Source organism: Mastigoproctus giganteus, chromosome 7 (assembly GCF_048544385.1).
Source record: "Mastigoproctus giganteus isolate SK-2022 chromosome 7, ASM4854438v1, whole genome shotgun sequence".
NCBI classification, from domain to species: Eukaryota; Metazoa; Arthropoda; class Arachnida; order Uropygi; family Thelyphonidae; genus Mastigoproctus; species Mastigoproctus giganteus.
The window spans coordinates 234,142,750-234,167,985 of NC_143581.1; the positions used below are offsets into that span (position 1 = coordinate 234,142,750).

General features: G+C 40.4%; 1 protein-coding gene across 3 annotated transcripts in view; it reads left to right on the top strand.

Moving 5' to 3' along the window:
* Positions 1–25,236, top strand: part of Prp5 (pre-mRNA processing factor 5) — a 405,747-nt gene that overhangs the window by 89,236 nt on the left and 291,275 nt on the right. For all 3 annotated transcript variants that reach the window (XM_090378220.1, XM_090378221.1, XM_090378222.1), the window contains one exon: positions 12,074–12,175. In XM_090378220.1, coding sequence (XP_090234346.1) covers positions 12,074–12,175 — 102 coding nt within the window. The remainder of the gene's footprint in view (positions 1–12,073; positions 12,176–25,236) is intronic.

A 25,236-nucleotide genomic window follows, 5' to 3' on the forward strand; every position in this document is an offset into this window, starting at 1 on the left:
ATATAGTAATAATATGCCAGTATGTTTTCAACATTAGATTTAAAAATAAAAAAAAAAGTTTGGCTGTGGAGCATAAATATCCTGCAGTATTCAATACTAAATTATTATTACATGAAATTTTTACAGAGGAGAGAGACGGTTACTCAAGAACACACATTATGTGGAGTTGGGCGGAGAGAGGGGACAAGACGTATGCAGAGTACATTTTGTCCCCTTACACAGAGTGAGGAGGGGATTGAGCTATCAGTTGTTTTTCTTAGTAATTTTTTATACTTTATTAAAAGTGTGAAAAATGTTATCTTAAGAACATCTGTGGTGTTTATGCACATAATAATAATATATATATATGTGTATGTATATTGTTTTTTTATTTTGCCTTTGAAACATTTTTCGTGGAATACATGAAAGATATGTTCTGATTACCGTTTTAAGACAACAACATGTGGTGGTGGTTGTTCCTGTGGCACAACAAGGACTTTCTCTGTTTGTTTGTGTGTATGTGTGTGTATTATATATACAGGGTGTCTCAAAAATATTGGTACAAATGTTTAGGGGAGGTAGGTAACATCTAAAGGAATGTGAATCGCATAGGAACCCATAACTGGAAATGCCACCGTAAGTAGGTAGATGGCACGGTAGTTGCCACACGAAGAGCATGCATTGATATATGAACTGTGAGCTGGCAGACATGCACCTAGTGTATGGATTAGCAGAGGACAATGGACGAGCCGTTCAATGAATTGAACATCCGGTACATGTCTGTCTTCTCAGACAGACATGTACCGGACCACCGTTTGTTTGTGCGTGTTCATCAAAATTTGTGCGTTCATGGGTCATTCAGAGGTAACAGGAGTAGTGCGGGCAGACCATTTTTGACGCGAACTCCCGCCATGGAAGAAAGTGTGTTGAATGCTGTCCAGAATAATCCTACTAGTAGCACACGTGCCGTTGCCTCTGCCTTAGGAATGTCTCATTGCAGTGTACGGCGTGTCTGGCACGATGATTCCTTACACCCCTTTCATCTCCAAAGGGTTCAGTTACTGCTCCCCCAAGATCATCCTGCACGTGTGGCTTTTGCGCAGTGGTTTCTCCAAGAAAGTGTTCAAGACTTGAATTTTCCAGCCTATGTTTTGTTCATGGATGAGGCTTATTCAATCAGCACAATGCTCATGTGTGGGCTCACGACAACCCACAAGGTGTGCGCCCCCATGCGGCACAACATTGCTACGCAATAAATATGTGGACAGGTATGGTCAGTGACTGCTTAGTCGGCCCGTACCTGTTACCATCCCGCATGAACTCCGCTAAAAATCGGATCTTTCTTGAACAAATTCTACCAGGGTTACTTGATGATGTTCCAGCAAATGTGAGTCGCAACATTTGGTTTCAACATGACGGGGTGCCTGCCCATTACGGAAGGTGTGTTCGTGACCATTTGAACAGGCGTTTTGGGCGTTGATGGATTGGCCATGGTGGACCTGTTGCCTGGCCCCCCACGCTCAACTGATTTATCGATCCTTGATTTCTTTCTGTGGGGGGCCCTCAAATCTATCGTGTATGAATCGCTTGTGGAGATGGAAATGGATCTCATGGCGAGACTCGTCATGAGATCTGCTGCTGCTACTGTCAAAGAAACTCCAGATGTGTTCGACCATGTCTGCCAATCCATGCTGCGTCGGTGTCACGCATGCATCGCATTTCATGGTGGAACCTTCGAGTATCTGTTGTAACATCATGAAATGCATCCATCTCGTACTCCATTGTTAATATTATGTCAAATAAATGTTTGTGACTAATTACTGTCTTGTGTCATTTCTGCTTCTTGTGCCTCTGCTACTACTTTCCCGTGACGATTCCGGTTATGGGTTCCTATGCGATTCACATTCCTTTTAAATGTTACCTACCTCCCCTAAACGTTTGTACCAATATTTTTGACCCCTCGACGTGGGCACCTGTACGTGGTGAGGGGACCTCCCAGTGACGCTGCTGGACTTCCAGACTAGCATCACTGGGATCCAACGCCCACAGCCCAGGTTCCAGGCTTACATCAGTGGAATCCGGCGTGTTTGCCATGCGCTGCGACCCGTGGAAATTCGGAAAGGGGGATCCTGGTGGTTGAGGGGCCCAGCTTCAATACACCACTTTGGCCCCTGCTTCGACAATTCGGGTGGTCCTGGAAGGCCCGGCTAGGATCAATCGGCTAGTAGGCTCGCCTGCGAGGGTCAACCGTGTCAATGCCACGCCCCTACCCTCATGGTCCGAGGGACAGGATTCAGGCTGGCGACGGTGCGGTTATAGTGTCTGGGTAGCCCTGGCGTCCCACTCCCGAGCGCATTTATTGCATGCCGGGTAGTGGGCGTCCCTTTGGGCTCTGTGGTGGGTGGGGAGCCCGGGCACTGAACAATTAAAAAAACTCCATGAATCCTGATAAACTAAATTCTTCAGGGGCCCCAACCCGGTCCCTATCTGAAAACATTGATATAGATTCAGATAGCATTATTGCTACAAAGAGGCAGCGAACAGAAATATCATCAGGGCCTGTTCCAAGGTTCCTAATTATGCACTCAACCAGTGAAAAACCAATTGGAAAAATGTCACCCTTTTTTATACAAAAAGGGTTGGATGGGTTAGCAGGTTCACCCAAGTCAGTTAAGAGGCTCCGTTCTGGGGACCTCTTGATTGAAACAAAAAATGACAGGCAGTCTGAACATCTACTCCGAGTAACATCAATCGGAGGAATCCCTATAACAGTGACACCACGCAGAACACTCAATTCATCAAGAGGTGTCATTTCGGAGTGGGACCTTCTCGACGTAACCGAGGAGGTAATCTGCTCCGAATTAAAACCACAGGGAGTGACTGCCGTCAAGAGAATTACTGCACGAAGGGATGGAAAAATTGTTAAAACCAGGAGCGTTATCCTGACTTTTAACTCTCCTAAACCTCCTGACGAGATTAAAGCTGGATACATTAACTGTTCAGTGCGTCCATACGTTCCGAACCCGTTACGGTGTTTTAAATGCCAGAAGTATGGACATTCTCAAATGGCCTGCCGTGGAGTCCTTGCATGCGCTCGATGCGGTGCAAAGGACCACGAAACAACAGCATGTTCAGCCGCAAAACCCACCTGTATTAACTGTGAAGGCGAACACCCGGCCTACTCACGAGCATGCCAGAGGTGGAAAGAAGAAAAAGAAATTCAACGGCTGAAGGCAGAGCTAAATATATCATACCATGAGGCAAGGAAATCGGTCAAACCCCTGAATATCAACAAACCTACCTACGCCCAGAAGGTAGCAGGGAGATGTTCCGTCGGAACTCAGACGGACATGACCATTCCTCCAAAGGAGTCTTTCACTCCCATCGCGCGGTATCTCTTAAGTTCTCAAAAACCTGCACAAAAGGACCAATCAGCTGCCACTCCTATATCGGTACCTCCTAATGCTCCACAAGTAACTAAGGTAATTATGAAAGAAAAGAATAAGAAAGGGGAAGTCCCCCCTAGTACCCAAGAAAAGATGGATGTCGAGCAGAAGGAGGTACCCGAAGATTCAGTCTTGGAACTCTTTGCGGAGGAAGAAATGGACACGGGACAGCGTCCATTCTTCCCCAAAAAAGATAAATCCAAGACTGATAAAATTAAGCCCTCAGCACCTCGGAAGCCGCCTGATGGACCCACCAAGCCAAAATAATGGCTAAATTCCTACAATGGAATTGTCGTGGATTCCGGCGAAATATTGATGACATCAAGGCCCTCCTGCAAAAGCACGAGCCAGTTTGCTTTTGCTTGCAGGAGACATATCTAAAGGCAAATGATGATCCCACCATGCACAACATCACATTTTTTCGAAAGGATAGAATTGTGGATGGCCCTGTACATGGGGGAGTGGCTATCCTTGTGGGTAACCAGACCCCAGTGCAGCCTTTGCTAATTACAACCAGCATAGAGGCTGTTGCAATTCGCCTTTCAGTGGGATTTCTATTAACTGTGTGCTCCATTTATTTGCCACCTGGGACTGACATCTCCCAGGAAGACCTTGATGATCTTCTTACGCAACTGCCTCCCCCTTTCTTACTTCTCGGGGATTTTAACGGACATAACACCCTGTGGGGTAGTGCTAACATCAACGGAAGGGGACAAGTCATAGAGCGTATGCTCAATGATAATGACCTTTCCCTTCTAAATACTGGAACAAACACCTTCTTCCACATGCCTACCCGTACTTTTTCTGCCATTGATCTCTCTATCTGCTCCCCTTCTCTACTCCCTTCACTCACTTGGGAAGTGGAGGAGAATCCATATGGAAGTGATCACTTCCCCGTGATAACCTTGTTACACAGTGGGAGACCATTTCTTCCTTTTAGGTTACCACGGTGGAAGATTTGTCAGGCTGACTGGACTGCCTTCCAACATCAGGCAAATTTTGATCTTAGCACAGTCAGTCAAGAGTCTATCAATGATGCAGTTAAGTACATCACAGAAAATATTGTCCAAGCAGCTGCGAATGCTGTTCCAAAAATGGTTTCCACCTGCCCGGTTTCCACCATTTCCTAAACCTTGGTGGAATTCACAATGCACAGCAGCAAAAAAGGCTCAAAACAAAGCGTGGGGGATATCCCACCACGACCAACCTTATAACCTTTAAACGTGCACGAGCCAAAGCACGATATATCCGCCGTCAGAGTCAAAAGGAATCGTGGATCCGTTTTACATCATCTATTAACCAGTCTACCAACTCTAAGGTGGTCTGGGATAAAATCCGGAAAATGAAGGGAAAATATACATCCCACCCTTCTTCAATCCTAGATTATAATGGATGCGCTATTGCAGATCCAACTGCAATAGCTAATTCTCTTGGGGAAACATTCTCTAACATCTCTGCAAGATCTTCGTATTCCCCAGAGTTCCTGGTCCTGAAACATAAACTAGAAAAACAAGCACTTAATTTTAACACCAAGGGCCTCTATCCCTACAACGGGGCATTCACTATAGAGGAACTGAAAAGAGCCCTCACTCTTTCCAAAGCAAGTGCTGTTGGACCAGATGGCATCCATTATGAAATGATTAAACATCTTTCACCAAAATCTATGGATTGTCTGCTCCTTCTGTATAACAGAATCTTTACTGAAGGGCAGTTTCCGGACTCCTGGCGAAAGGCAATCGTTCTTGCCTTTCCTAAGCCAGGAAAGGATCCAAAAGTCACCACCAATTATCGTCCTATTGCTCTGACTAGCTGTCTGTGCAAAATCCTGGAGAGAATGGTCAATTCTCGTTTAATATGGTATTTAGAATCAAATGACCTTCTCTCCAGCATCCAGTGCGGCTTCCGAAGGAACCGGTCCACTTTGGACCATCTTATTAAATTGGAAGCATCCATCCGGGATACTTTCCTAAAACGCGAACACTTGGTGTCGGTGTTCTTTGACATGGAGAAAGCGTATGACACAACTTGGAGATTTGGCATTTTAAAAGATTTACATAGCCTAGGCCTAAGAGGGCATCTGCCCTTTTTTATTCAAAAACTTTTTAGCCAATCGATCGTTCCAAGTTCGTGTGGGATCCTCACTCTCTCGCTCCTTTAGCCAAGAGGAGGGAGTACCACAAGGATCAGTATTAAGTGTCACGCTTTTTGCCATCAAAATAAATTCCATCACAGAACAACTTCCTCCAACTGTAAACAGTGCCCTCTATGTTGATGACTTTAGCATTTTTTGCCAGTCGTGCAACATGAGGGTTATTGAAAGACAACTGCAGAAAGCCATTGATAGTCTGAATTCCTGGGCACTTGCTAATGGCTTCAGGTTCTCGCCGGAGAAGACTGTTTGCATACACTTTTGTCGCAAGCGTAATCTTCATCCTGAACCTGAATTAAGGCTCGGACAAAATGCTATTCCAGTAGCAGCGAACACAAAATTCTTGGAACTCATATTCGATAAAAAATTAACCTTTTTGGATCATATTCGTCAACTCCGCACAAAGTGCACAAGAGCCCTTAATATGCTCTGCTCGCTCTCCTCCTTATCTTGGGGTGCAGACCGATGCACCCTTCTACGGCTTTACCGTGCACTTGTGCAATCCAAATTAGATTATGGGTCCCAAGTATATTCTTCAGCCAGAGACAGTGCACTTCGATGGCTGGATCCTGTCCATCATCAGGCTATACGTATCGCTACTGGAGCATTTCTAACATCTCCCGTCCAGAGTTTATACGTCGAAGCAAACGAACCACCGTTATCGTTTCGACGTAAGCAGTTGTCTTTAAAGTACGCTTTAAAACTGAAATCCCTGCCAGACCACCCTACATGGCCCTTCGTTTTTGAGCCACGATGGGAAAACTTGTACAATACCCGTAAGACTGCCAATCGTCCTTTTGGTATTCGTCTCCAAGAGCTACTCAATGAACTTAATATCAAGGTAGACAAGGTTGCCCAAACATCCAAGCAACCCTTTCCACCCTGGCATGCACGTGTCCCGGCATGCGACTTGTCGCTTAGAAACTGGGGAAAGTCGGACACTCCATCATGTGTCTACCTGCAGCTTCATTCAGCACACCGAACTGAATATTCCGACTTCGTGTCAGTCTACACAGACGGTTCGAAGTCAGAATCATATGTGGGATCTGCTGCTCTCTTTACAGACAGCACTATATCAGAGCAGATTCCCTCTGAATGCAGCATATTTACTGCAGAGTTGCACGCTGTAGAGTTAGCCTTGGATCATATTAGTAAATGCCAATACCAACGGTTCATTTTATATTCCGACTCTCTTAGCGTGTTACAGGCTTTAATATCTGTGAAGTATAATCCTCATCCAGTTCTGTCTAGCCTTCAGCAGAAGATTCACGTTCTCCATGAACGCGAATATGACATCCGCTTCTGCTGGATTCCCAGCCACATTGGGATTAGGGGAAATGATTTGGCTGACGCCGCAGCCAAATCAGCAATTCACAATAATAACCGCTGCCTGTTAGTCCCCTATACAGACTACAGGCAAATAGTACATCAAAAGATACATTCCCAATGGCAGGATTCATGGAATAGACAGACTGCGAATAAATTATATCGTTTGAAGCCTGTAATTGAACCGTGGCAGTCTGCGCAGGAATCGGAGCGAGGAAGTTGTTCTTGCCCGACTCCGCATAGGACACAGTCATCTGACACATTCGTTTCTGCTGAGGGCGGATGATCCTCCTATGTGCGAGCAATGCGACACCATTTTATCCGTTAAACATATTTTATGTGACTGTTCCAGTTTTAGTAATGCTCGTTTTATCGCTTTTAACCATCTGACTGAGCCTTATACACTCAGTCAGATTTTATCCGACAATGACCATGTGTCTGGTATTTTTAGTTTCCTGAAATCAGTAAACCTTTTTAATCATATTTAAAAAAATCTTATTATTTTAAGATTTATTATTTTTACCTTGTTTACTGATATTCGTCTTTTACAGTTTATACCCTGACTTAGTGACCTAATTCGTTAGGTCACTGAAAGATTTTAACCATTTTTATGACAAGGTTTTGGCGCATTATAGCCTTAGTTGCTGATGCGCCAATAAAACTAAATCAAATCAAATCAAATCAAACCAATATTTTTGAGACACCCTGTATATATGGGGACACTGTGATCCTCGATTTTTTTATAAAATTGTTAAATATTAAGAGTATTCTCTGCGAAAGTTGCACTGAAGTAAAAGCTATACATTTTCAAACAGAATACAGTTGTGTCCCCCTATCTGCTGATTCAGTAGCTGTTGATTCAATTACCCATGGTTAAACACAAAAAAAAAATGAAAAAACTTAACACATACTACTCGCGTGTCCAATGCGATGCTTCCCTTTATTTTTTACATTGTCGATTTTAAATTGAATAGCTTCCCTTTATTTTTTACAATGTCGCGTATGGTTTGGTTACCGACATTATAATGGTTCTTTAGAGATTTAATGGATGCACCGTTTTCAAACTTTTGAATAATTTCAAGTTTTTGTTTAATTTGAAAGCACAACTCTTGCATTTGCCTATTATTTTGCAATTTCTAAACAAAAACAATAAAAAAAAAGTTACTATAAAAAGAAAAATAGTTACTATAAAAAAAAAATTCCGACATCCCTTACATAAATAAGGAAACAAAATTTGGCCTTTTGTGGTGCGATGGAACATAACAATCGACATGACACAGTAAATCAAACTAACATTTGGTCTCTCTCTTTTTTTTTTTGTCTTGTGTGGTAGGTGGTAGATGACTTTCATCAACCGGTGAAATACCACCACTTTGCTTATTGGAGGCTTGAAGTGGTGAAACCTATGTTTAGTCTTTAGAGCAAAGTTTCCAGCATCCCCCTCCCCCCATACTTCTCCTTCAACCCATGCGTGGTACTAAGTACTATAGGTTTCGATACCTTTCGCGTTTGGGGTTTTCATAAAAAAAAAAAAAAAAAAAAAAGGTGTGAAGACGGCGGGGGTTACAAGGTAAAGGTACGCTAATCTCACAATGATGACATAATGCCGGTTGTTGTCGCTTATTCATGTCTTGCAAAATATCTGTTTATACCTATTCTAGTTATTACTTGAATTTTATGATTTCTGGTTGATTTTTTTTTTTTTTTTTTTTTAATTTGGAGTCTTGAAATGTCCCGGTTAATCTGTTTCCCAGTTAATAAACCAATCCCGGTAAATTGAGAGTTTGCTGTACTTTATTATTGCCGTATTATATGTAGGTATGTACAAGAAAATCACGTTATATATGGGGTCAGCAGGCGTTCGCTTATATTCGTGGTTTTGGCCATCCACGGTATGTCTTGGAATGTATCCCCCATATTTTGAGTTGATTCATGGCGTTGCCAGTATTAGGCATAAAGCACAATGCCTAGCAAATGAGTTAATGGACTTCAAAAATCTATTTCTGCTACTGTATGGTATGACATTTTATTTCAAGTAAAAATTGCATAAGATGATACAGAATCTGACAGTGAATATAACTGTAATACCTCTTAAGATTTGCTTGAAGTATTTGTCTTGATACAGAAATGGTGTGTTTGAAGATCCTGTTAATATTGCAGCTGAGATTGCAGAATCTCTCAGTGCTGAGTTCCTTTTAGGAAACTGCACCAAAGCATATTATGTTGATGTTTGGAAATCGACATGAATGGTACATTGAAAATCATAATAAACTATGGGGATTTTTATATAACCATGGAAAGTTACTAGAAGGGAGCTGCCAATTGCATGAATTTGAGTCTCCTCTGTTTGTAGCAGAATGATCACCATCCTTAAATGATAGTTATCATTCTAATATTTTCATTATTATTATTATTAGTAATAGTAATGGGTTATGATGCAGAAAAGCAAAAAAAAAAAAAAAACTTCCACATCATCTTCCATGCTCTCCAACAATTAGTCTGTTTCTTCCTTGAATTTATGCAAACTGCCCACTTCCAGAACAACAAATGGAAGTTCCAACAAACAACCATCTACCGAAGGCAAATTTATCTGCACATTTATCTTGCAACTATCCCTTTATTTGATTTTATTTATGCTCCCTCATGTGTAGTCTCAGCAAAAAGGAAGTATGCTACTCCTTAGTATTAGTTGTATGGTGCAAGGAAGCCCTAGACTTTTGCTGCACCAACGAAAAAAAAAAAAAAAAAAATGGTAATAATAAAGTGAGGACTCTCTCCTCATAAATGTCTATCCAGCTCATCTTTTAATTTCTTCAAGTTGTCAGCCTCAACCACCCATTGAAGTAACTTATTCCAGTAATTAACAAATTGCTGGCTAAAAAAAGTTCTTGCAATTTAGCATAAACCTCTTCCCCTTCCCAATTTGATTTATTGTCCCTAGTTCTAGAATCATTTATAACAGTGACAGTTCCATCTAATTTTGTAGCCTATTTCTATAGACAATTCCATCTAAGCTCTGTAGCCTATATAACTGAAGGCTTTCCTCATTTGGCATCCTTTTGCTGATGCCACCAGGTTTGCTGTCTGTCTTTGGACCCTTTCAAGAAGCATGATCTCATTTTTTTTTTTTAAGGTGTGGTCTCCATTTTTGAACACACTATTTCAAGTGTGGTCTTACAGTTGTTTTATAATGCTGGAAATGTGACCACCTATCTCTATATCCAAATGTATAACAAATCATTGATAGGACACGGTGGTCTTTCCTCTCTATGCTTGTCTACACTGCTTGGAGAACCCCATGTCTACAATGTTGTAACTCCAAATCTCTTTCTTCCTCTACTTATTTCTAGTTCAATTTTAGTTCAAATGGAGACCACACCTTAAAATTATTTTGCTGCATTAAAACATAGCTGCCACTTTTCTTACCAATCCTGAAGTCTCTTTAAGCCATCCTGAAGAAGCTCTGCTTGGCTTTAATAACTACTCTATTGATCTTTATGTCATCTGCAAATTTTGACAGAGGATATGTTGATGTTCATTTAGGAAAATCCAGCAGTTATTCCTTTACCAATTCATGGGGAGCTTCACTTCTTATCTAGACCAATGGTGAGGAATCACCATTAATCACATCTCTCTCTGCCTCTTTCCTTGCAACATCCTGCAATAAGTCTAAGGATTTTCTCTCTGATTTCAGCATGTTCCAGCTTGTGTAGTAACCTGCCATGCAGTATTGAGGCAAGTGCTTTGCTTTGAAATCCAAGTAAACAATGTTGAAATTATTCCTTTCATCCAGCTAACAAATGATTTTGTCAAAATAGCTTACTAGGTTAGTCAAACATGATTTTCCCTTAAAAAACTGTGCCTGTTTTTTTTTTTTTTTTTTAAGTAGTTGTTGGCGCATCAGCTTCTTTGGCCATAGTGCACCTCCCAAGGTTTTTGCAGTACTGTGATCCAAGCCCGAGGCGGGATTCGAACCTGCGACCTTTGGGTTGCCAGGCAGACACTTTACCCACCCGGCTAGCCCGGTCGGCTACTGTGCCTGTGTTTCATTCAGAATTCCATTTTTGCTTGAATGAACTCTTGAATTGAATTGAATCTCTGTGGGATCCACTGAAACCTTCATAACTAGCCTTATTAGTCCACTGCACTCTCTTGCTGCCTCCCTCTAAATTACTAGTGAGATGCTGTTAACTCCAGAAGTATTACTTGCTTTTAGGCTTGAAAACTTTTCTAATAAATAATCTGAAAGTATTGCTGATTTCGTACTTTACTCATATTCACACAGTTTCTCCTCACCACGAAGGGTCTTTCTTCTGTAAATATTGATTCAGAGTACCTGTTTGATTCATCTCCAATATCAGCTAGATTATCTAAAACTTTCTCCATACCCTTTACATAATTGCATGATCTGATTTTTGTTCTTATCTTCTTTGTATTTACATATGTGAAAAACTTCTTGTCCCTGCTCTTTGATCTCATAGCTAGGGATTTTTCATAAACTGCTATTGACAGCCCAATGTTTTCTGTAGAGATATTACGAATTAGTTTTTAGCTGTTGTGAGCTTTGTATACTTTTTTTATTGCTCTGTTACTTTTTCATTTTGTCTTTTTCTGCTCTATGAAACTAGCTATTATTTATCCATTGTGGAATTCTCTTCATGCCATAATTTCTTAATGATACATACACAACGAAGACCTCTGTGGCTATAGTACTAATATATTGGTACTCTATGAGATTCTTCCACTATTTTTGTCTTCTTAGCTCTGAATTTGAATAAAGTTTTTCCAGGTCCACTGTATGTCATAGTAAATTATCTTCTACTAATTTGTATGCCATGTATCAGCCACTAAAGTGAAACTAAATATAACCCTTATTTTTTAACTTTATTTTATTTCAGTGTTTTGTTTGCGGTAACTTTACATTTTCATTTGTGTGGGATGCAGATGACCTTGGAGGAAAAAAAATTTCAGTTTAATGAACATTCAGCAATAATGGGTGTCTTCTCCCAAAACTGTAAAATTGAGCATTTACTGTTTTTATATTAGTGTGCTCCTATGTGATGATGTTTAGAACTAATATTAGAAAATCTTGTATAGCATTATCTAGTTCCTCAAATATCCAAAAAGCCATCTTAAAATTCCTATTTTTTAGAAATTACCTTGCCCTTTTCAGGACAAATCTCAAGCCAAAGTCACTGTTCTAATGGGTGTCGCTAAGAAGAATGAAGGCAGGAAGAAAGGTGAACTAATGGAACAAGATCAGGATGCTCTTGAGGTAAGCTATTGAGTATACAGTAATACCCTGAAGTTATGCGATAGGTGGGTCCGACGAAAATCGCTTAAGTTGGGGTACAACTTTGCATATAAATACATATAAATTTTGTTTAATTGGGACCAAGGACTAACAAAAACACTAGTTTAAAAGAAAAATATTTAATAAAATTGCAGTTATTTATACATATTAATACAAATTATGTATTAAAAAAATAAATGAGTTATGTAAAAAAGTTATTTCGATGTCGATGGCTTCATAAAATCTAACAAATTCGTCTGACGACACAGTGCCTTCTTTTTTTCACGCAGAATTTCTTCATAGCAAGCTAATAATTTTTTTATTCCTTGCTTTGTAGCTATAATGCGTTCTTTGTTGGGGTCTGTTTTCTAAAATTTTTAAGCCCTTTTCAATTGAGCTGAGACCTTCTGTCAAGCTTACAATTGTCATGTGCTTTTCTGGTGGAACTGGGTCTAAAGTGTCGGATAATTCAGTGACGTTTCGCATCTCTATGAGCTCATTCATTATCAGCTCCTCACTATGTGAATCCAACAGCTCATTGACATCATCATCATTGACTTCCAAATCTAATTGCCTGTCAAGATTAACAACTTCTTCTATCATATGAGCGACATGATCAGTTTCTGGTGTTGTTTTTGTCTCGTTTTTGAAAAAAAATGGACAAAGTTTCTTCCAGACACCATTCAATGTTTTTTTGTGAATTTCATTCCAAGATTCTTCAATGATTCTTACGGCATCTAAAACATTGAATTGTTTCCAAAAGTCTTTAACAGATATCTCACTATTTTGTCTCATAGCTTCATTCAGACGTGCAAACGAACGCTCGTGTAGTAGGCCTTGAATGTTTTGATGACTCCCTGGTCCATCAGTTGAAGCAAGCTGGTTGTGCTTGGAGGCAAAAACACAACTTTCACACATCGGTTGAAATTAATTAGGGTGGCAGAAGGGTGACCGGGCGCATTTGTTAATAAGAAGGATCAATTTAAATAGAATCTGTTTAGACTTGCAATAACGTTCGACTTCGGGTATGAAGTGGTGACCAAACCAGTCCTCAAAAACGGAAGCTGTCACCCAAGCTTTATGATTTGACTTCCAAATCACTGGTAAGCTAATTTTAGATATATTTTTTAAAACTCTTGAGTTTTCGGAGTGATATATTAAAAGAGGTTTTAACTTGCAGTCACCAGCTGCATTCCCGCCGACCATCATTGTCAATCGGTCTTTGGAAACCTTAAAGCCTGGAAAGTTTTTTTTATTCGTGAAAACAATGTAATTTCTGACAAAAGTTTAGCATGAATTCGAATGCACACATATAAATATGACAGTTGGAATGCTAATTCTTGTATATGTGTGCAGCTCATGCGGCAGCAAAGTTGAATTTTGTTCATCTTTCGCTCTCACTCTCCACCGTCGCACCGTATATCGATAGCATATGAAAAACGACCTTGAAGATAGTGGGCGGCAGTATTGCCAAACGAAAAAATCAAGAACCGCATAACTCCGAGTTCGCGTAAGTCGGGGTATTACTGTAGTTTGTTATGTATGCTAATTTAATCATTCCATGGTTGTTTAAGGTAGCTATTTCCATAAATGCTTGCCCTTATATACCTAAAGTTGCACTTTCAAAAGTATTTAAATACCAAAAAAAAAAATTAACTATTTAGTATTAATAGTAGTGTATGTACCTATCCAATTTAAGTGCAATGAAGCTCAGTTCTTCCTACTTTTAATAATATTGTTTAAATATAAGCTAACTTTTCCTACCTTTTTTATAGGAAATTTCTTCACCTCACATCACATCAAATTTATCTGGTTAATACATAGTATAAAAATTTAAGTTTATAATGCAATATTTTCCATACTAAAAGATATAGCTAATTTATGCGGGTTTTATAAAACTAATCTTGCATTCGGTTCCCAATGTCTACTTGCTGCCATCAAGGAAGACCACCCAAAACTAAACCCACCAGCAATAACAGACTAGAAATCGAATGTAATTGTCAAACTATGTTAAAATATTCTAGACTAAACTTCTTTATGTGTGACTAGGTTATTTTGGTTCCGAACCATGTTCACAAGAAGTAAAGTGACGCATTTAACAATACCCACTCTCTTATAAATCAAATTGAATTTAAAATTAGTGTACCCCGACAAGATTATTTTTGTTAACCAATGTGAATATTGCTATTCACACATGCGCGTAAAGGTCCACGAGTCCAAAATGGTGTATGGTCTCCGTACATTTATACAATTGGAATTTAACTTCATTTCCAGTGTTTTGGATATTAAGAGTTTTGTGTATTCATTCTGTATTAATTACTTTAGCCTCGTTAAAAAAAAAACATGGTTTTCCTGGATGGCATGAAAGGAAAGTTCAGAAGCACCTGTCCTTTTTGCCCTGTTGTGATGCGATTACAACAACAACACTAGGCATCTGTGAGATGTGATTACAACAACACCAGGCATCTGTGAAAGCAAAAAGGAGAGGTGCTTCTTTATGTCCCCCCCCCCCCAATTCAAGAATCATTTATAACTGCAAAATTTTCACCCTTGTTCATTTTAATTTCTCTATTGAGGGCTTTTACACCTCATTTAGGTTTCCTCTAAGGCCCATAGTTACAAATTATAAATAACATATATCTGAAGTCTTTCCACATATGAATGTCCCTTTGCCAATATTACAGGCACGATGCCTTTTTTTGGGCACTTTCACATCCTTCTTAAGGTATGATATCTGAAAATCTATCATCTTATAGTTGCCTTATACACTGAGATCATGACCTTCTTCTTTAGCATTACCATTAGTTGAGGCATTAATGATGCAAGAAAGCAAGCTTATACAGCATCAGCCACAAAAAAAAAAAAACAAAAAAACTTCCCATTTCACCCATCTGGTCACTTCAAGTGTTTGTCTAGTACAGCCTTAAATTTATTTAAACTATCAACATCCACAACAACAGATGGAAGTCTGTACCGGCAACCAACTACCCGCTGGCTAAAGCCAAACTTCCGCACATCTATTCTACAACTGTCTTTCGTCAGTATGAATCTATGCCTTCCCTCAGGTTCTTAATCTGAGCAAGTGAAAGTATCCTGTCACCATTGAGCCTGCTCAAACCATTCAAGCCTTCTCAATCAGATTACCTCTCAGATGTTGCAACTTGCAGAACTTAAGCCTTTCATTGTGAGAGAACCCTTTGTTCCTCTCACCAATCTTGTTGCCCTTCTCTGTACTTGTTCTAGCAACTCTACATCCTTCCTAAAATGGGGCTTCCAAACCTGTATGCAGTACTCAACGTGTGGCCCAACCATTCCCTTATGCAAAGGGATAATTACCTCCTTAACTCTGCTAGCAAAATTTCTATATATCATTGACAAAACTACATGATTTGCTCTGACAGCCCGTCTGCACTGTCCAAAGAACTTCATATCTGAGTGCACAATTACCTCCAGATATTTTTCATTCTCCACCTCCCTGAGTGTAGTACCACACAGTTTGTATGTTTCTCTTCGATTACTGTTACCGATATGCAGTACTTTGCATTTGTCAATGTTACACTTCAGTTGCCACTTCTCACCACATTTGCCTAAATTTTCTAGATCATGTTGCAATAGACTGTCTTTACTGTCATTAACAACCCTGCCAACCTTTGTATCATCTACAAACTTGGACCTTAAGTCTGATATACCTTTATCGATATCATTGACAAATACACAAAACAACAATGGGCTCAGCACCGAACCCTGGGGAACTCCACTAATAATATTAGTCCATGTAGAGAAGTCTCCATTTATTACCACTCTGTCGTCTCCTACTCAACCATCCCTTTATCCATTGCGGCAACTTGCCATTAATGCCATACCACTCCAATTTGTAAAGCAGTCTTCCCTGTGCACAGTATTAAAAGCTTTCCTGAAATCCAAGTATATGATATCAAAATTATTATTATTTTTTTTCATCCAGTTCCTTTGTGACCACATCGTAGTATCCAATCGAATTGGTCAGACCAGACGACTTCCCTTTAACAAACCTATGTCAGAAGGCACCTCCGTATGCCAGGTGGGCAGGAGCAGCAGTTTGTAGCACACGCTTTTTGATTAGACCGGGGTTCGTGCCCATGACCACCAAATACGGAGGTTTCGGAAAGGTCAGGGAATGACCACCGCATATTCCCCGGAGCAATATGGCCTTAGTTGCTAATGCTCCTGAAAAAACAAAACCAAATAACAAATAACAAATAGCTATGTCGGAATTATTATTCCAGTCTTGTGTACATGGTCCTGTATCACCTCTTTAACCAGTGGCTCCATTATTTTCACTGGCAGAAGTTAAACTAACATCTATAATTATTTTTGTCACCATTTGGACCCTCTTTGTAAATTGGGGATACATTTGCACATCTGTTTTCTACAGCAACATGTTCGAGAGGCAACCAGAGGGAGTAATACACCTCATGTGATTATCACCAATGATTATTCATGCATTAAGAATTTGCGGATAAAGGAACCACTGGGTGACAGTGATCAAAATGTACTGATATGGGAATTACTTAAAGATGTAACTACCATCAAGGCTAAAGGTTTGATGGTAGATATAAACTAGTCTGTAATCAAGTCACAAAGGAGGTTAGGCAGACAAAGGCAGATTATGAGAAATCCTTGTCAAAGGATGCAAAGAAAAACAGCAATGAGTTCTTTAGTTATGTAAACTCTAGAAGGAAAGAGAAAAATCAGATTGGGCCACTTAACATAGATGTATTGACTATTGATGATCATGCTCAGCTACCTGAGCATGATTGTTTTCGTAAAGGTGACTACATTCAAAACAGTTTTGTTTTTGTAAAGGTGACTACAGTGGTCTCAAACAGTTTTTAAATTCTATACAGTGGGATCAACTGATGATGTTACCAACGGTGAATTCTAAATGGGAAGCCTTCGGGGACTTAATCTTGGAGGCTAGTAGGCGTTTCATACCAACTAAGAAATACTGTTCAAGGTTCAGGCCTAAATGGATGGTAGATGAATTAATGAGGCTCGTGGCAGAAAAGAAAAATGCATGGGATGCATATAAATTATCAGGTGACACAGAAACTAGTCTGTAATCAAGTCACAAATGAGGTTAGGCAGGGGAAGGCAGATTACAAGAAATGTTTGGAAAAGGATGCAAAGAAAAACAGCAAAGCATTCTTTACTTATGTAAACTCTCGAAGGACAGTGATGAATCAGATTGGTCCACTTAACATAGATGGTTTGACTAGTGATGATCCTGCTCAAGTAGCTGATAAACTGAATGAGTATTTTGCATCTACATTCACACATGAGTTCTTTTCAATGAGGGGAGTGCCAGAAGTTTATCAAACTGTAACAGGGAGCTAAGTGGAGGAGAAATTGTTGAAGTTAAACATGAAAAAAGCACCTGGGGTAGACTGGATCTATCCAGTTATATTAAAGGAGGCAACAAAGGAAATAAGCAAACCCTTAGCCATAATTATGAGAGCTTCCTTGGACTCAGGGGAGGTACCCATGGACTGGAGGTGTGCAAATGTATTGTTACAAAGGGGGGGGGGGTTCAAAAGGTGACACAAGTAACTATAGACCTGTTAGTTTAATTTTTGTTCTGGGGAAAACAATGGAATCACTGGTTAAAGAAACGTTGCTAGACAAGACTGCACTAATAGTTAAGACACAGCATGGGTTTGTTAAAGGGAGATATTGTCTGACCAATTTGATTGGATACTATAATGTGGTTACAAAGGAACTGAATGCCAAAAATAATTTTGATATCATATACTTGGATTTCAGGAAAGCTTTTGATAGTGTTGCAGACGGAAGACTGCTGTACAAATTGGAGAGGTATGGCATTAAGGGTAAGTTGCTACCAAGGATAAAGGGATGGTTGGGTGGGAGATGACAGAGTGATAATCAGTGGACACCGCTCTTCATGGACAAATGTTATTAGTGGAGTTCCCAAGCGTTCGGTGTTGGGCCCATTGTTGTTTTGTATATTTATCAATGATATCGATGAAGGTTTATCAGGTTTAATGTCCAAGTTTGCAGATGATACAAAGGTTGGCAGGTTTGTTAATGACAGTAAAGACAGTATGCTACTCCAACTTAATCTAGATAAGTTTGGAAAATGGGCTGAGATGTGGCAACTGAAGTTTTACATTGACAATTGCAGAGTACTGCATATGGGTGGCAATAACCGAAGAGAAATGCACCAACTGTGTGGTACTACACTCAGGGAAGTGGAAAGTGAAAAGGACCTGGGGGTAATTGTGCAGGCAGATATGAAGTTTTCTGAGCAGTGCAGACGGTTTGCAAGAGTAGCTCATGGTGTCTTGTCAATGATATACAGGAATTTTTCTAGCAGGGATAAGGAGGTGATTGTCCCCTTGTATAAGGCAATTGTCAGGCCACACCTTGACTGTATACAGGTCTGGAGGCCTCATTTTAAGAAGAATGTAGAGCTGTTTGAATGAGTACAGAGAAGGGCAACAAGATTAGTGAATGGAACAAAGGATTGCTCTTACGAAGAAATGCTTAAATTTAGCTAATTACAGTGTCTGGATACTAGGCACATGAGAGATGATCTGATTGAGGTGTATAAGGCCTTCAATGGGTTGAACAAGCTGAATGCTGATGGGGTTCTTCCTCTTACTCAGAATAAGAACCTGAGGGGGCACAGATTCAAATTAAGGAAAGACAGTTGTAGAATGGATGTGTAGAAATTTGCATTTAGCCAGTGTGGTTGTTGATTGGTGAAACAGACTTCCATCTTTTGTTGTGGAAGTTGATAGCCTAAATAAATTATTTAAGGCTGAGCTGAACAGGCATTTAGAATGAATGGAGAGGTGAAATGGGTTTTTTGGCTGATGCTGCATAAGCATGCTTTCTTGCATCGTATACCTCTACTAATGCTAGTCTCCAGTCCATGGGGCCTCCCTTGAATCTAAGGATGCTTATAATTATGGCTAAGAGTTTGCTATCTCCCCTTGCTGCCTCCTGCAATATAATTGGATAGATTCCATCTGCCCCAGGTGCCTTTTTTATGTTTAATTTCAACAATTTCTCCTCCACTTCGTTCTCCGTTATTACAAAATCACTAAAGTTCCCTGTTAGAGTTTGATACATTTTTGGCATTCCCCACCTTGAATAACTCTTTGTGTGAATGTCTATGCAAAATACTCATTCAGTTTATTAGCTACTTGAGTAGATCATCAATGGTCGAATCATCTGTGTTAAGTGGACCAAACTGATTCATCCCCTTCTTTCTAGAGTCTACATAAGTAAAGAACTCTTTGCTGTTTTTCTTTGCATCATTTGCGAAAGATTTCTCGTAATCTGCCATTGCCTCCCTAAGCTCCTTTGTGACTTGATTACAGACTGTCTTATATCTTCCATAGGCTTCTGTGTCTCCTGATAAATTATATGCATCCCACGCATTTTTCTTCTTTGCTACGAGCCTCATTTCATCTGACATCCAGTTAGGCCTAACCCTGAACAGTATTTCTTAGTTGGTATGAAAAGCCTAGTAGCCTCCAAGATTTAGTCCCTGAAGGTTTCCCATTTAGAATTCACCATTGGTAACATCGTGTTTGCTGACGAGGCTACTAGAGACGGTCGTGTTCAAAGCCGCTAAGTGGATTTTTCTTATTTATTGATTTGAAATTATTGTTTTTCTAAAACTTTTGATTTAAATTTAGTAGTATAACATTATTTTGTGATTTTCTGATTAATTTGGTGTATTTATTCTTTACTCGGCCTTGTAATTGCATAAAAGTATCGGTAAAGGTTTCCACGTGTTTTAACTCCGCTACCGTTCGTAATTTTCCCACCTTTGTGATACGATAGTTATATACCGTACTAGATAGTGTTAGTTGAACTTCGTTAGCAGTTAAATTGTACGTTTAAATAAATACATATAACGACTTAGATTACAAACGTAATATAATTAATTATATTTAACATAATTAATAACATAACATAATTAATTATAATTAATTAATAAATTAATAGAATCATGACTCAGACCAGAGCAGCAAAGAAAAAGGCTCAAGCTAATGGAAGTGCTGTGGCTCAGAGCAGAACTGAGGGGGGCAGTTGTCCTCTGACTCAAAGCCTTATAAAATGCACTGTCTGCTTGATGTTTGCAGAGCAATCGGGTACGGGACATGATACTGCCAAGGGGGATGTCTTTCTGTGTGCGCGATGCAAGGAGTGTATCGATATCAGGCAACAACTCGGCGTTCTTGTGGGCCTATATGAGAGCTTGAAGGACAGGGTGGATGCCCTCGAAGAAACTAAATTGAGTGGCCCATCAAGCTCTCAGCTGCCCACATCAACGCCAGAGCTTGCACTTGGGCATCGCGTGACACAGAGACAACCCCCAAGGCAGAATGCGCTGGTCCCGAAGGAACTAGTAGTTGTTGGTGACTCTATTGTCAGGGAAACGGGGAACATGCTTTGTAAAAAAGATAGGTGGAACAGGACCAGGGTATGTCTGCCAGGGGCAAAGGTTGATGACTTTGTAGAGCGAATATCATCTTTTAAGGGCACAAAAGGTGATATAGTTGTACACGTTGGCACTAATAATATTAAGAGTTGGAGACCGGCAGAATTACTTAACAAGTACAGGTCATTGTTGAACAAAAGCCGAGAATTAGGGTTGAATTTGAAAGTGTCTGTAATTCTGCCCAGACATGATAGGAGGGAGTATATGATGAGAGCCTTGTCGATCAATTCGGCCCTGGAAAGATTGTGCAAGGCTCAAGGGGTAGAATTTTTTTCAGCCTGGACTGTACTTGTTAACAGGAGAGATGGCTTCTACAGGGATGGGATACACTTAAATAGAAAGGGTGCAAGAATATTTGCTGATGCTATCGAGGCAGTGTTAGGTGGGTCGGAAAACTGCTAGCTTGGGGGGAGACAAAGACGAATAGATTGACAGTAGCCACTGGCAGAGGTGAAAGAGATTCTTGCACTGCTTCTATTAGAATGAGCAGAAGCCTGAAAAACAAGATGCATGGTATTTCAGAGACTGCTGGGAGCCATTGCGGTACAAGTAAACACATGGGTTGTGTTAGGGTAGCTAAGAATAGAAACAGGTGCAGGTATACTTGCGTGTACACCAATGCTAGGAGTTTAGTAAATAAATTTGATGAATTTGAGGTATTGCTCAAAACATCAAAGGCAGATATTGTTGGGATATCAGAGACGTGGTGTCACACAGATATAAGGGATGCAGAACTGGAATTTGGGGAGTACAACGTCTACAGAAAGGATAGACAGGATAGGAAGGGGGGAGGGGCTATGCTATTAGTTAAGAAACACATAAAAACCAAGGAAGTGAAGCCAGTCGACATCGCTGGACAGTGCAGTGTTGAGTCAGTTTGGTGTGACATAAGCATTGGGAGATCAAAATTGAGAGTAGGAGTGTGCTATAGGCCTAATGACTCTGATGAGTATAATAAGGAGCTGTACAGGGAAATAGTGGGCCAGTAAATCAGAGAGTCTTATAATGGGAGATTTTAATTTCCCAGATATTGACTGGAATTTGGGGGCTGGTTACTCACACACTAGCAGGGCTTTTGTGGATTTATTGGATGATTGTTTTCTACATCAGCATGTTCGGGAGGCAACTAGAGGGAGTAATACTTTTGATTTGATTATCAGCAGTGATTCTTCATGCATTAAGAATCTGCAGATAAATGAACCACTAGGTGGCAGTGATCACAGTGTGCTGAAGTGGGATTTACTCAAAGAGGTAACTACCATTAGGGGTAAAGGGAAGGGTTATTGCTTCCATAAAGGCGACTACGATGGACTGAGACAGCATTTAAATTCTATACAGTGGGACCAACTGATGATGTTACCAACAGCAAATTCAAAATGGGAAGCATTCAAAGAACTTATCTTGGAAGCTACTAGGCTTTACATACCAACTAAGAAATATTGTTCAAGGTTTAGGCCAAAATGGATGTCAGATGAACTAATGAGGCATATGGCAGAGAAGAAAAATGCATGGGATACTTACAAATTAACACATGACACAGAAGCCTATGATAGATACAAGTTGATATGCAACCAAGTTACAAAGGAGGTTAGGCAGGCGAAGGCAGATTACGAGAAATCCTTGGCAAGGGATGCAAAGAAAAACAGCAAAGAGTTCTTTACTTATGTAAACTCTAGAAGGAAGGGGATGAATCAGATTGGTCCACTTGATATTGATGGGTCAACTGTTGATGATCCTGCTCAGGTAGCTAACAAACTAAATGAATATTTTGCATCGACATTCACACATGAGTTATTCAGCAAGGGGAATGCCAGAGGTGTATTCAACTCGAGCAGTAAGCTACAGAATCTTGAAATAACTGGGAGTAAAGTGGAGGAGAAACTGTTGAAGATAAACACAAGAAAGGCACCCGGGGGTGGATGGGATCTATCCAGTTATATTAAAGGAGGCAGCAAAGGAAGTAAGCAAACCCTTACCCATAATTATGAGAGCTTCCTTGGACTCAGGGGAGGTACCCATAGACTGGAAATGTGCAAATGTGACCCCAATTCACAAAGGAGGATCAAAGGCTGACACAAGTAATTATAGACCTGTAAGCTTGACTTCTGTTCCAGGAAAATTAATGGAGGCACTGGTTAAAGAAGCACTGCTGGGTCATTTAGACAAGACTTCAGTTATAGCTCAGACACAGCATGGTTTTGTTAAGGGGAAGTCTTGCCTGAACAACTTGATTGGATACTATGATGCAGTCACAAAAGAACTGGATGCAGGGAATAACTTTGATATTATATACTTGGATCTTAGAAAGGCTTTTGATACTGTTGCACATGGAAGACTGCTACACAAATTGGAGCAGTGTGACACTGGAGGCGAATTGCTGCTATGGATAAAGGGGTGGTTGAGGGGGAGAAGACAGAGAGTGGTAATCAATGGACACTGCTCATCGTGGAATAATGTTATTAGTGGAGTTCCTCAGGGCTCAGCGTTGGGTCCATTATTGTTTTCTGTATTTATAAATGATATTGATGATGGTATATCAAGCTTAATGTCCAAGTTTGCAGACGATACGAAGGTTGGCAGGGTTGTCAAGGACACTACTGACACTATGCTGCTGCAACAGGATCTGGAAAGGTTGAGCAGATGGGCTGAGAGGTGGCAAATGAAGTTTAACATTGACAAATGTAAAGTACTACACATGGGAAACAGCAACCCCAGAGCAACGTATCAACTCTGTGGTACTACACTGACAGTGGTAGAGAATGAAAGGGACTTGGGGGTGGTTGTGCAGGCAGATATGAAGTTCTCTGAGCAGTGCAGACGGGCTGCAGGAGTAGCTCATGGAGTATTGTCAATGATATACAGGAATTTTTCCAGCAGGGTTAAGGAGGTGATTATTCCATTGTATAAGGCAATGGTCAGGCCACACCTAGAGTACTGTATACAGGTCTGGAGGCCTCATTTCAAGAAGGATGTAGAGCTGCTGGAATGAGTACAGAGAAGGGCAACAAGATTAGTGAATGGAACAAAGGGGTGCTCTTACGAAGAAAGGCTTAAGTTCTGCAAATTACAGTGTCTGGAGACTAGGCACCAGCGAGGTGATCTGATAGAGGTGTATAAAGCCTTGAATGGTTTAAGCATGCTCAATGCTGATGGGATTCTTCCTCTAGCTCAGAAAAATCACCTGAGAGGGCATAAATTCAAATTGAGGAAAGACAGATGTAGGATAGACGTGCGGAAATTTGCCTTTAGCCAGCCGGTGGTTGGTTGGTGGAACAGACTTCCATCCCTTGTGTATGAGGTTGATAGCCTAAATAAGTTTAAAGCTCAGCTGGACAGGTATTTTGAACCAACAGAGGGGTGAAGTGGAAGTGGTTTTTTTTTTTTTTTTTTTTTTGGCCGATGCTGCATAAGCTTGCTTTCTTGCATCAAATGCCTCTGCTAATGCTAATCATCAGTTCCATCCCACTGTATAGAATTTAAAAACTGTCTGAGACCCCTGTTTTCACCTTTACGAAAACAAAAACTCTTCCTTTTACCCTCGGTGGTAGTTACATCTTGAAGTAAATCTCACATTAATACACTGTGATCACTGTCACTTAGTGGTTCCTTTATCTGCAAATTCTGAATGCTTGAATAATCACTTCTGATGATCAGATCAAGAATATTACTCCCTCTGGTTGCCCTTCGAACGTGTTGCTGTAGAAAACAGTCCTCCAATAAATCCACAAAAGTCTTGCTAGTGTGTGAATGACCAACCCACAAGTTCCAGTCAATATCTGGAAAGTTAACATTCCCCATTACAAGAAATTCTGATTTACTGGCTCATTCTATTTCTCTGCACATCTGTTCATTGTACTCATCGGAGTCATTAGGCCTATAACATACTCCTACTCTCATTTTCCATTTCCCAGTGTTTGTCACACCAAAGAGACTCAACATTGCGCTGCCCACCCATGTCAAATGGATGCACTTCCTTAGATTTTATGTGTATCTTAACTAACAGCATAACCCCTTCTCCCTTCCTACCCTGTCAGTCCTTTCTGTACACATTGTTCTCCTTAAATTCCAATTGTGCACTGCTTATATGTGTGTGACACTGATATCACATGTCTCTGATATCACAATGATATCTGCCTTTGATGTCTTGAACTGCACTTTAAATTCATCAAATTTATTTACTATACTTCTAGCATTGGTGTACACACAAGTATACATGCACCTGTTCTTATTCTTAGCTACCTAACACAGCCCATGTATTTACTTGTTCCATGATGACTCCCAGCAGGCGCCTCCGTAGCCAGGTGGGAAGGAGCACCAGTGCGTAGCACACGCTTCTTGATTAGACCGGGGTTCGAGCCCGTCACCACCAAATACGGAGGATGCGGAAAGGTCTGGGAATGACCACCGCATATTCCCGGAGCAATATGGCCTTAGTTGCTAATGCTCCTAAAAACAAAATAACAAACAAACATGACTCCCAGCAGCTCTTGAAATCCCCAGAAACTTGCTCTGTTGGCTGCTGCTCATT